At 39.2% G+C, this 12,213-nt stretch overlaps 1 protein-coding gene across 1 annotated transcript in view; it reads right to left on the bottom strand.

The window, feature by feature from the left end:
- Positions 1–12,213, bottom strand: part of tsnare1 (T-SNARE Domain Containing 1) — a 188,289-nt gene that overhangs the window by 159,776 nt on the left and 16,300 nt on the right. The window contains exon 2 of the mRNA XM_036127446.1: positions 546–663. Within this exon, the coding sequence (XP_035983339.1) occupies positions 546–630 (85 nt within the window). The 5' untranslated portion in view covers positions 631–663. The remainder of the gene's footprint in view (positions 1–545; positions 664–12,213) is intronic.

Raw genomic sequence — 12,213 nt, 5'->3', positions numbered from 1 at the left:
AATTAGATGACTACTGAAAGCATTTGTTTGTTTTGGGTTTTATTTAGATGAGTCACAATAAAGAGGCAATATATAAATGCACGCAACAGCTTTTGCATTAATGTGTGTCAAATGTTTTGAAAATAATACATCTTTTTTATTCACGTCACAGTTTCTGCTCTACTTTGTATTGGTTAATGACATCACCTTAATGTTTTCCTCTAGAAAACATTAAGGTTTGTTGTTGAAACCTGAAATAAGTGGACATTTCAAAGGGTGTATATTTTTGCATTATACTACACTCAATATTTTTCTCAACATATTTTCCTGTTTGATTAAAAAGGTTTTATTCTGCTCTTGTATATAACCACCTTCCTGTTTATGTTGTAACAGGTCACCACTAGCCACGTGAATCACCAGTTAAACTAATTATAATGTTGACCTGATCTAAATTGTTTTATAGAAATTAATCCTCAATCCTAAAGCTGTAAAATTCTGACTGAAGGAGCTATTAGTGTGCAGCACAAAGAGGCACATTCATCATAGGAATCATAATGTGTCCTTACCTACTGGCTGATAGCCCTGCCTTGTGGGGCCCCCAAATGGGTTACGACTGCCAAAGGAGCCTCCATCTATGGACCCGTAAGACATGTTGTTGTCTGATGGTGTGTCAGCTGCAGGCGACTGGTAAGGAAAACACAATTGACAAGAATAAAACACGAGAAAACAATTTAATTCGACTCTCAGTCTGCCAGCCTTGAAAAGAATGCACTCACAACACTGACAGTAAATGAACAAAGTAAACATGGTTTGTATTATGTCTTAAGGTTTAAACCCTTAACAGATGGAACTGCTGAAGAAGGCTGGTGATGGCAGTTTAAAAAGGGTCCCTCTCTTATTGCTGCCAATTTCTAAAGCTATCTATATTATTCTGCAAATACTGTTTGTGAGCTACTTGTTTATCAGTGGTCTATAACATACACAATAATGCATTTGAAATTAGTGACTGTTATGCCAGAGACATCAGAGAACCCGATATCCAGCCGGGCACAGAGTTTGCATTTGGAAGGTTTATTAATATAAGGAATAAAGCCCTGGTGCAGGCCAACACAGATGGCTTTGGGCAGGTGTCCTGTGTCAGATCTGTACAGGGTCTGTGGCCTGATTGCTGACAGAATCCAAGGGCTTGACAGACTATGTGGCCGTGAGAACAGTCCAGATAGTGTCCAGAAAGCTTGAAGAGAATAGAAGTGTCTGACAAGGGCAAGGAGAGAACAGGGAAATCCAAGAAGACAAGAACTAGGTCAGAAACTTCGCAGGCAAAAAGAGATGAAAGCTGGACATTTACTCACTGATAGGTTTTCAGTACTGTGGCGTAAGGTGACTATGGAAGCCCAGTATATAAAGGCAGATTACCAGATGAACTGAATAAGGCTGATTAGGCCATAGCAGATAGGAGCAAGTTGCTCCCATCTGTATCTGTGCAGAGGTAGATACAACAGAAAGCCTGGTCACAATAGTAACAATGGCATCATCCATTCATTAGACACGCATGTTTGATGTTACATTGATAACCAATATGTATATGAGAGAAAGCAATCTATTTGAAAAAACATATATTAGGTGTGCTTTGGTGGCGCAGTGGTTAATCTGTACAACCCATGTATGGAGGCCTTAGTCCTTGACACTGCCGACCCAGGTTTGACTCGGACCTGTGGTCCTTTGCCGCATGTCTCACCCCCTCTCTCGTACCCTCTTTCCTGTCAGCCCACTATACGAAAAACGAGCCACTAGTGCCGTAAAAACTTTAAAAGAAATCCAAAAAAACGTATATCGATATCATAGTGAATACCCAAAAATGGCCCAAAACTGATGAGCAAATAACCTATGTTTAAATGTGGACTTGGAAATCAATATACTGCTTTCGTACATTTTCCTTTAAAACAATCCAAAGCATTAGCTATGTTTAGTATATATATATATATATATATATATATATATATATATATATATATATATATATATATATATATATATATATATATATATCCTGTTTAACTGGTATAACTTAGCAGAATCAGTATTTGTATGTTTCCATTAGATGGAAAATTAAAAAAAAAAAAATCATAGATTCCCAGTATTGACCACATCAGATAGACCCACTTTGTGCTAAGATGCCACTGAGACAGTTTTACATAATAAATGTGTGCAAGATGCTGGAAGACAAAGCATACCCAGAATCCTATAACCAAGTGGCCTGGAGTTTAGCCACAGCATGATGCCCTTATATTCTGGTCGACTTACAGACCGGAGATTGCAGCGGCTCAAAGTGTAAATATATAAGTTGTGGAGAGCATGACCTTGGTGGTACTGTTGGTCATAGGAGCACTTTAGGTTTTGACCCTCAAATTGGAAAATCTCTATCCTGAAGTAAAGAGTTGGAAAAAGTAAGATAATGCTTAGGACCCTAGAACTCCCAGACCTGTAGTACAGCACCCATGCTTGAAGTAGAACCCCCTGAGTGAGGTAAGAAATCTTGCCAAGTGCTGTGCATGCAACACCGGTTTTGTGCAGCCCTCGTAAAGCAGTGGTTTCATTATAATATAATTATTTAATGCATAAATCATAATTTCAAGGATTTGGTTCAGCAACAACATTGGTGTTAGAAACCTGTACGTTTGTGAATATTTAATGTCTTTAAAGGGGGAACTCTTCAGATATACTAATCTATCTCTTTATAGGTATATAGCCACGTTATATGCTTATAAAAAAGACCAAAAACCGTTTGATAATGATGAAATAAAGTTATATACACCAAGCCTCCATCCTGATAATGTTTTGATGGTCCTTTTTGTGGAAAAAAAATAGCCCCACCACTGGCCACATATAAACGGATGTGGCGCCATCTACTGGCAGTATCACAGAACTTTCATAATGCCTGATTGCTTAATTAATAAAACAGAATAAAATAATGCTGGACCAAACCTAACCTTCTGCAATGCCTTGCAGTAAAGCAGCAGCCCAGCGTGATCGAAGACCAACCACTATTAATTAAATAAACCGATTTACAGCACCTTCAAGAGCCTCATATCAGAACATTTACTCACATCAATCAACTCTGCGGTCACATCTGAGCAATCGGCAAGTTTAGCATCTACTTCAGTGAACACCAATGTTCATACTGTATTCCCAGCGACATTCCAGTCTTTTCCCTCTTGGAATCATAATTTTTTATGTTTTTTTTTCACTGGTTCTTGGACCATTCTGCATTGTTTCGTTGGGAGATGCAAATAGCTATCAGCCACTTCCTTGTTTTATGCCCTGCTGCGCATGTGCAGTGTTGTACTTCCTCTGTTATTAAAAATAAGCACAAAAGGCTTAATTTACTAACAAACTGAGCAAAAACAAAGCATGAAACACCAAAATAACTACCAATACACCAGAAGGACGTAATCTTATAAAAAATAAATAAATAAAAAAAAGTAAAACAACCTGGCTATGCATCACAGGTTTTACATTTTTCATAAACCTATGCAACAGTCAACAGCCAGACAGTCACCTGCTCTGTAAGTGCCTAATAGGGTTAATCCCTAGTTTTCACTTGTGTTCTTTGTGTATGGTAGCTGTGTTGTAAATGCGTTTAGGTACTGAAAGCAAGCAGAATCCTCAGTGTGGTCAAGCATGTTTCATTGTAAACCTTTATAGTTCTGAAATAACTCAGAGTAAGCCAGGTTTGCATTTCCTTTCAAACCGGCCTTCATTCATGTTCATTCAGCCATGAACAAAATGTGGCCAAACGTTCAGCGGTATGGAGGTCTCAGTTTGGGGATTTCCGTGGTTATCACAGCTAATGAAAGCAGTTATCAGCCTGGAAATGCCTTAATCAGTTTCACAGATTCAACACTCTCCATTTGTCAGCTTAGCACTGATTCACCTATTATTAAAAAATCTGTAAGGTTTGTTTTTCTGATTACAGACGTGGATTTGTGCTCAAAAACAAGAACGAACAGCTACACATCTTAGTTGTCTAATTACCACAATCTTTTAAACACAACACAGTTTGGAAAAAAACTATACTGTGGTGATTCTGTATCAGAGCTGATGTGGAAAAAAGAATGTCAGTTGAGTTTGATTGATTGGTTTTAGTTACTGCACAGGAAGGTGTCGAAGTTTGAAAAGGATCATCTAAATCAGTGGACTTTTCCTGCATGCTTGAACTCAGGATATTAAAAGGACTCTGTTCCCGGTATTTCCGTAATTTGCTTTTTTTGTAAAAAAAAAATAAAATAAAAAAAAAGGTATGTCAGCTCCAGTGCTTTCTGATTTCTTTCTCTTTCCTGCTGTTTTGATCTACTGAATCCCTCCATGTTATGTCTTAACTGGACTCTGTTGACCTTATATGAAGAAAATGAACCTGTCAGTACCAGACTCATAATTATATGGTACAAATGAAAGAGTTTGATTAAAGAAACAGTTTGCAACTTTTTTATGGCACCTGTTGTCCACCAGGGATTAAACCAAATCAGTTCAAATCTGTGGATTCAATATACATCTATTGTGAAAAAGAATAAAGTAATGATGACACTTTCAAACTATAGCATACCATAATTGTTTTGTGCAATGTTTATTCTAATAATGGTAAATTTCACCAAACCCCTTCATGAATAATATTTATCATGTACTGGCATTACAGAACTAGCAGATTGGAAGGATTTCTGCACAGTTATGCAGCCGCCCCATTTCAATGTGTGTGTGAGCCAAAACTGTCCACCCAGAAAGGCATGAGTACATTTTCTATGTTCTTGGCTTAACTTGATAAAAGAGTTGTGAGAAACATAATGTGCTTTAGTGTGATGAAAATTAAAGACTGCAGGATATGTAAAAATATTGGAAGTAGGTCAGAACATGCCTGAATGAACACATTAGTCAGAGACAACTTTCCGACATATTTGCATTCCTGCAAGGTCACAAGTGAACATGGACGTGGATCAGTTGAGGACAGCAACTGGAACATTTGGAGCCTTCAAACATCCAGGGGCTTAAGAAACAAGTGAACATTTCACATTCAGCCTCGTCAGGATGTTAACCATAACCCACTTAGATGAATAGTGGTGCACAGGGCACAGAATGCTAATCTGAACGCGGCAGAAAAGGTCAGAACATCATGAGAACATGTGTTTGACCTGCGGCCACAGACACACAGATGAAACTCTAATCAACAAATCTCTCTCGGCCCTCCTCTCCAGGCTCTTCAGCATGCCTAGCAAAGGTCGGAGTACAACATTGGTCAAGTGGCCAAAACTCTTTCCCCAACCGTGAAAGACAAGCATTCAGACAAGCAGGAGAATGTGATTACACTCTGGAGTCCCTGTGCTGCCCATTGTTGCAGAGAAGCCAGTGAATCCAGCTTATAACACAGGCACTTTGGGAGCAGAGGCGGGACGGAGGAGCAGCAAGAGATTCAGAGTTCGCACATTACACAGAGACAAATTCAGTGGGCCAGGAGAAGGTTTAATCCGATTAATTTTCATTGAGAAAAGAGATTAATTACTTTTGGCAGTTCACAAACAAGCTCCACTCGGCTTGTTTTCAAGTCCAGTGACTGTGTCTTGTGTCCCTCTGAAGTAGGGGCACATCATCTGCATCTGGGGGCACGAGGAACACTCTGTTCACATTTAGACATACAGGAAAAAAGGTTCAAACTCCACATGTTTCATGAAGATTTTTGACCAAGTGGACATTGCAGCTTTGAGAACACAGAAATTACAAGGTCCTTTGCAGCAACTGAGGCCATCAGCCCTATGTTTCTTACTGAGATCAAAAAATCCTTACACTTCCAGCACACATTTAACCAAAAAATTAACTTTGCAAGAGTTAAAGAAAAAAGAGTTTTAAGGACATTTTAGCTGTCTTTGATGTACTGCTGTGGACATCCTGTTATAGATGCAACCGTGTGATGGGGTTGAATATTGAATAAATACACATGTGGTGTGTATACATGACATGACTAGTTGCTTTCAATATTTAACTGATAACAGAGGGCCACATTCACAAAAACAGTGCAGATTCAGGCACTGAACTTTTTAATTTTAATTTTAAATTGGCCAATCCAAACACAAACAATTTGGGGATGATATAGTGCAAAATGATATACCCTGTAAATTTCATGTTGCTATTTCTTTGCATTACCACCACAAACTTGGATGCATTTTATTTTGTTTATTTTATGTGATAGATCAACAAACAGTAGAGCATACAGTAACTATAACAACTATAATTATAATTGTTGACACTTTTGTAACAAGCCCAGATTGTTCGAGTGCACAACTAGTAGTTGTCGTGTGGACCGATTATTCCACCTGAGCTGTGGATCTCGGCAGCTCCCCCAGAGTCACCATGACCCTCTTGCCAAATAAACCTCTCCTTGCTCAGGTAACAAAATCATATGGAATACCTAAACGGTTTTCCATCTGTTTTTCTATTTGACCCAGAGGCTTAGCGTTCCCTCAAGCCAGAAACAGCGTGCATAATGGAATAGGACATGATTCCTCTCCCTGTGGCTCCAACCCCTAATAAAATAAGTTGGTGCTTTTAACACACTGAGCTTGCTACTAACTACCTAGAACTCTTTGCATATAATGCTAATCAGTTCATGATATCTCTCAGGTTCTTTGGTGGGGTGGGGGACATTTTCTTGTCTTGAGGCTTCTTTCTATGAACACCAACGAGGTAAAGGTCACACTGCCATAGGAACAGCCCACTAAAGTTCACACTTCTTCAGAGGTCTGATAAAAGCCCACATGCCTTAACAGCTGTTCTGTACAGTCTCCCTATAGGGTCTGTTACATCCTGGTATGACAGATGTACAGGACATGACATGAAAGCATTACAGAGAGTAATTAATATGGTTGAAAAGACCATCAGCAATATTGCTTTATGCTTTCTAGGACATGCCACTTGCTGCCTCAGCGAGACAAAATGCACCATGTATAGCTCTGTCCCGATACCTTTCTGCCTCTGCCACCTGGAAAGCAGCTCCATATTCCCTATTTACACATGAGGCACATCAGTCATGCCAGGTACCATATATAAATGATTGTCATATCAGTTTGATCTTTTTGACACATGCAGAATAATTTGGTTGGTTTCTCTAATACACAGCAGGTCAAAATTAAACATGCATACTCAAGTTATTACATACACTTTGCGGAATATGTTAGATACATGTTTCTGTTCAAGATACACCTTATTTGTGAAGTTTCTGTAGCTCCTGGAGTAATTCAGAATGGACAAGTATGGAATGCAAGATTAATAAGGTGCCTTTATTTTTCCTGGTACAGACTAAGTCTGACTCAAATTTTGAGGTGAAATGACATAATTTAAAAAATACACTTTATCTCCTATAACTAAGTGTCTGATATACTGCTATACTAGTGCTGCATATTGACATTTTTCTGAATACTCCATTTTTATTGTCTTTTCAAAGAATACCTTCTCGAAGAGCAAATGTGTGGCATGTCAGGTAATTTTACAACTCACAAAAAGCCAGGTGGTGAAAGCTTACTCCAGCGCACCAAATGCCACTTTTGTTAGGGAAAACCTTGAATTGTGGAGAAAAATAAGCCCTAACACTTGTAAACAGAGCAAAAGTGAGGCAGAGCAGCATGCCCCCTCGTGTGACTCTGCAGGATGCAGAAGGATGGTAAATACAGGCATGGCAGGACAGAGTGACTAGATCCGTACCTTCTCACCACCCCCACTGCTTTTCATTCAGTCCTCCACTCCTTTCCCAGCTGTCATTATCAGCACCACAAGGCTTAGCCTGTGCAGGCAACTGAGCAGAAATGTCTGTTTTTTTTTCTTTTTCTTTTTTTGTCAAGCAAATAATTTACTTTCATTCAGGGAAAAACTGAAACACAACTTAACACCAGGAAGTGGGCAACATTACCACAAATTTATCAATTACTCTAAAACCTTTTAAATGGCTAAAATGAAGGCTCTAATGTTGGGCCTAAAAAGGAAATAGCCATGTAAAGTTTTATATCATTAGGAAATTGGTAGTTCAATTGTAAAATATGAAAAAACGAAAACCTGATTTAAAACGCTACATTGCTGCAGGGCTATTCTATTTTTTTTCCCAGCATGGGATCTTTTATTTCGTATTCATCTCTCTACTATAGTTACATGCCTTTGTATATAATAAACTGTTATCTGCAGTCTTGGTAACAAGGAAAGCCCACCCTCAGTTCTATGGATTTAGCATACAAAGGATCTTGCCTCGAGCGTGTTCTAAAACTTCAATCTAACTACAGTTGTACAAAACTACAGTTCCACCTTCTTTTAGAATAGAAATGGTTTAATGATTTTAAATCTGTGTTCTTTTTGTGTGTATGCTCTCCCTTTTCTTTATCCTCCAGTGGGCTGTGGCAGGTGGCTGTTCACACTGAGCCTGGTTCTGGTTGTGCTGGAGGGTTCTTCCTGTTAAAGGGGAGTTTTCCTCTCCACTGTCGCTACATGCATGCTCGGTATGGGGGGTTGCTGCAAAGTCAACAACAATGGATGTAACTTTCATTGTGGCTACATGCTCATCCAGGAGGAGTGAATGCTGCAAGTCAATAACTGGATGCAATCTGCAGTGTTTCCTTAGATAGAAACCCTTTTGACCAATCTGCTTGTATGATACTGACTTTGTAATGTGCCTTGAGGTGACATGTGTAGTGAATTGGTGCTATATACATTAAAATATTTAAGTTGCATTTACATTGTGTAAATCATTTTTTGTATTTTTTTTCTGTTTGTATTATAAATTTTGGGTTTCAATAACAATTTTGTTTTACCGGCCTTGTAAAAGCCAACAGTATTTAGTTATATTTAGCTGCAGGCAACTAATCACTATCAGGGTGATTTTTAATTCATTTTGATTTTTGTTTTCTCATTTTGATTTCAGGGTGTGAATGGGTGAATGACTGAACTGTAGTGTGAAGCGCTTTGGAGGTCGTCAAGACTAGTTAAAGCGCTATACAAGTACAAGCCATTTACCATTTTGGTAAATGTGTAATAAGATAATGTTGGAGTGGTATTTTCCTGTGGCATCAAATTTCCTACATGCCTAAAAAAAGCCAGATACAGATGGTGTTGCAAAAAGTAGAGGCCATGTATTTTGTCTTTTTTGGGTTGCATATAAAGTGAGTAAATAATGTCACTATTATCTTACAAATCACATATGTGAAAGTTGAGGATTGCAGGCCACATGTAACCTATGTAGAATTTTGTGTGGCCCACAAGATAAAATTTACATTTGAAGACATATACCAGAATGGACTGGACCAGGTAGCCTGATGTGAGCTCTAACTCAGTTCCATTCTTCCCTCTTCATTCAGTAACAGGACCGTTTGCAACGGAAACGGTTGTTTTGTGCAATTAAATGCCAATAAAGTCATTTAATATTTAACCAAATAACCTCAGTCTGTCAGCTAGTGTTTCCGATCAATATCAGCCCAGTTTGGCTTCGAGATTAGGACAATAGGTGAAAGACTCAGTCAAGCTCTAGCATTCTCTGATCAGCAAACTCTGCACACATATGGAATAAGTAAGTGATTTATCTTCAAGTATAAGAATTTGTTATCAGAAATAATTCTACTTCTAGTTATATTTCGATCAACTCTTCTTTCCAAGGCTAGTGAGACTTAAACTAAAACTACTAAGCAAAATTAAGATCAAAGAATCTAATGAACTATGTACCCACAAAAGAACAAATAGAGATGGTTGAAAGCCATCCTCATAACATGATCAATGATTTTTAACTTCAGTGGGGAGGTTTAGAGAACTAAAGTTCCTCTTAAAGAATTTGGAATGAGGTCAAATTACCTTAACTAATTTAGAGCAACAATTGACATGCAGTCAACCCATTCACAATGCGACTCAAATACATAAACCCATGATTTGGGTTTTTGTTTGGATTCGTTTTGGGACTGCACTCAGCTCAGTCATCTCTCAGCCACCACTCAGCACCATAATCAGCAGGTAGATGCTGCCACTGATTACCTTCAAGTCATTCCACCTGTTGCTCTGCCTACTTATACCTAGCCTCGTGAGACCATCCTGATCTCGCGAGCTTTCAAGGTTTCACTCACAGTTCAGTCTGGCTACTTTCCGTTAAAGAAAATTTGGAGCAGTTCACCAAACGAACGTCCAATCAGCGTTGGCTTTGAGGCGGGTTGAGGTGTGACGCAACGAGAAGCACGACAGTTCAGTCTAAAGAACATGGCGGCTTCAGCCGATGAAACTAGCGTTAGCGTGGCTATCAAGCAAGTTTTATCGGAATTAGAATATTTCTTCACTGAAAGAAGAGCAAAACACTGCTCTGGAGGCTTTTCTCAGAGGAAAAGATGTTTTGCTCTTCTCCCGACTGGTTTCGGCAAGAGCTTGTGGTTGTGTTTCCGTCGCCGCTGTTAGTACGCCATATGCTTTGTTGATCTGATTGGTTTATTTGGCCCGTCTATCACCAACATAGGCCAATCAGCTAACCAGTATTTTCGGCCCTTCCCAAAATTACTTCAACGGAAGGTTTCCAGATGGATATGTGGAGCAAATCCATGTGGCGGAGTCAGGTTAACTTATACCAGCCTCTCTCATCAACTTGCAGAATGTCTCATCTTACCTCACCGCCTGCATGTTTTTTTCCCCAGTCTTCTCGCGTCACGCTGCCTGTTTGATCCCTTGGACCTGTTCTTGCCCTGCCCTTGCTAGTTTGTTGATTAGTGCTTATGTAGGCTGCCTGGTTAAGGTTCCTCCTGGGAATTCTGTGTCTTGCTTTGCTCACGCTTGAAACACTTTGGCGGCTTCTAGTCAAGCCTGTTTCTACCTGCAACATCTGGTATTGTTAGATACTTCAGGTGAAGTCTGGTCCCATCAGCTACTTCTGGTCCTGTCAGCTACACCTGATAAATTCTGGCTCTGTCTTCACACCTCACCTTCATCGTATGGTCAAGTCACTGTTTGCTTGAATCATCTGGTCAGTTCTGCATCTGCCTGCATCGCCTGATCATCTGCACAGCTCTGCCACTTTCTCCTGGTCAAACCTGACTCTTTTAAGACTCCAGTCACTCCGACCTGCCTGTCTCACATGTCACCATTAGTTGTTTTAAATAAACTTCTTAAATGCCACCTTGTACAGGTTCCCCTTTTACCTGCATTACAAAAACAGCATTTCAGAAATAATATTGTAAAGAATAATTTGCCAAATTAAAAAATCAATAACCTTTGGGACACCTCATTTTTATTTCTCATTGCTGTCAGTCTAATGTAAAGGAAAAAAAAAATGTCCAAGTAAATTTAAAGCAGTGGTATCTGTTCAGGTTCTTTGGGGATGGTGTCATGCATGTCTTGCCAGTGCAAATGTACACAAACATTTTAGGATGTTAGGGTTAGAGTGTTCAACCCTTCAAAGTCCTTCCAATGAGAGGCCAGAGAAATAAATCAGAAGCCTGACAGTTTGTTCTGAATATCCAGTGTTTCTTCCAATTTGTTGTTAATTACTGCTGGTCAGCTGACTGAAAGAAAGCTGTTAATCTCTTGGTTACAAAAAAGAAATTCAACTGTTTGGGTCTATTAATACATGGAGAGTCATGGTGTGAACTTAATAGAAAATAATACATTTCTTATTTCACTGCGCATGTGCAACAAAATTTGTTAAAGAGGGACTGGAATTTAACAATTTAAAAAATAAGGAGAGAAGGATCATTTAGTGCAAATTTGGCAACGATAATATGTTTATCAGCAATAACATCTTGCATAACAGCTTTTTGTGGATAAATGAAATAAACTAAAGTGAACTTATTTGCAATGTAGATGTCATCATGTGCAAGCAGTTAATTGTGTATTGAGCAGTGTTTGTTCAGAACAACCAAGGCTCTGGGGGAAAAAACCTACTTTGTGTGTGTGTGTGTGTGTGTGTGTGTGTGTGTGTGTGTGTGTGTGTGTGTGTGTGTGTGTGTGTGTGTGTGTGTGTGTGTGTGTGTGTGTGTGTGTGCAGGGCTTTGTACCTCCTCCCTGTCCTTGCAGTTGCTGTTAGCTTTCCTAAGGCATTGTTATAGATATCCTTCAGCTTTGGGACTTGAGTTCCTACAGCTACCTGTGTGAAGAGCCTTTCTGTCAGCTACAGAAACCATGTGGAGAAGCAGTATGTTAAATTGCCCTCAGAAGAGCAGCGGTAGAAAGCTGTCAGCATCTTAT

This window comes from Fundulus heteroclitus, chromosome 3 (genome assembly GCF_011125445.2).
Source record: "Fundulus heteroclitus isolate FHET01 chromosome 3, MU-UCD_Fhet_4.1, whole genome shotgun sequence".
Taxonomy (NCBI): Eukaryota; Metazoa; Chordata; class Actinopteri; order Cyprinodontiformes; family Fundulidae; genus Fundulus; species Fundulus heteroclitus.
This window is presented reverse-complemented; position numbering and strand designations above follow the sequence as displayed.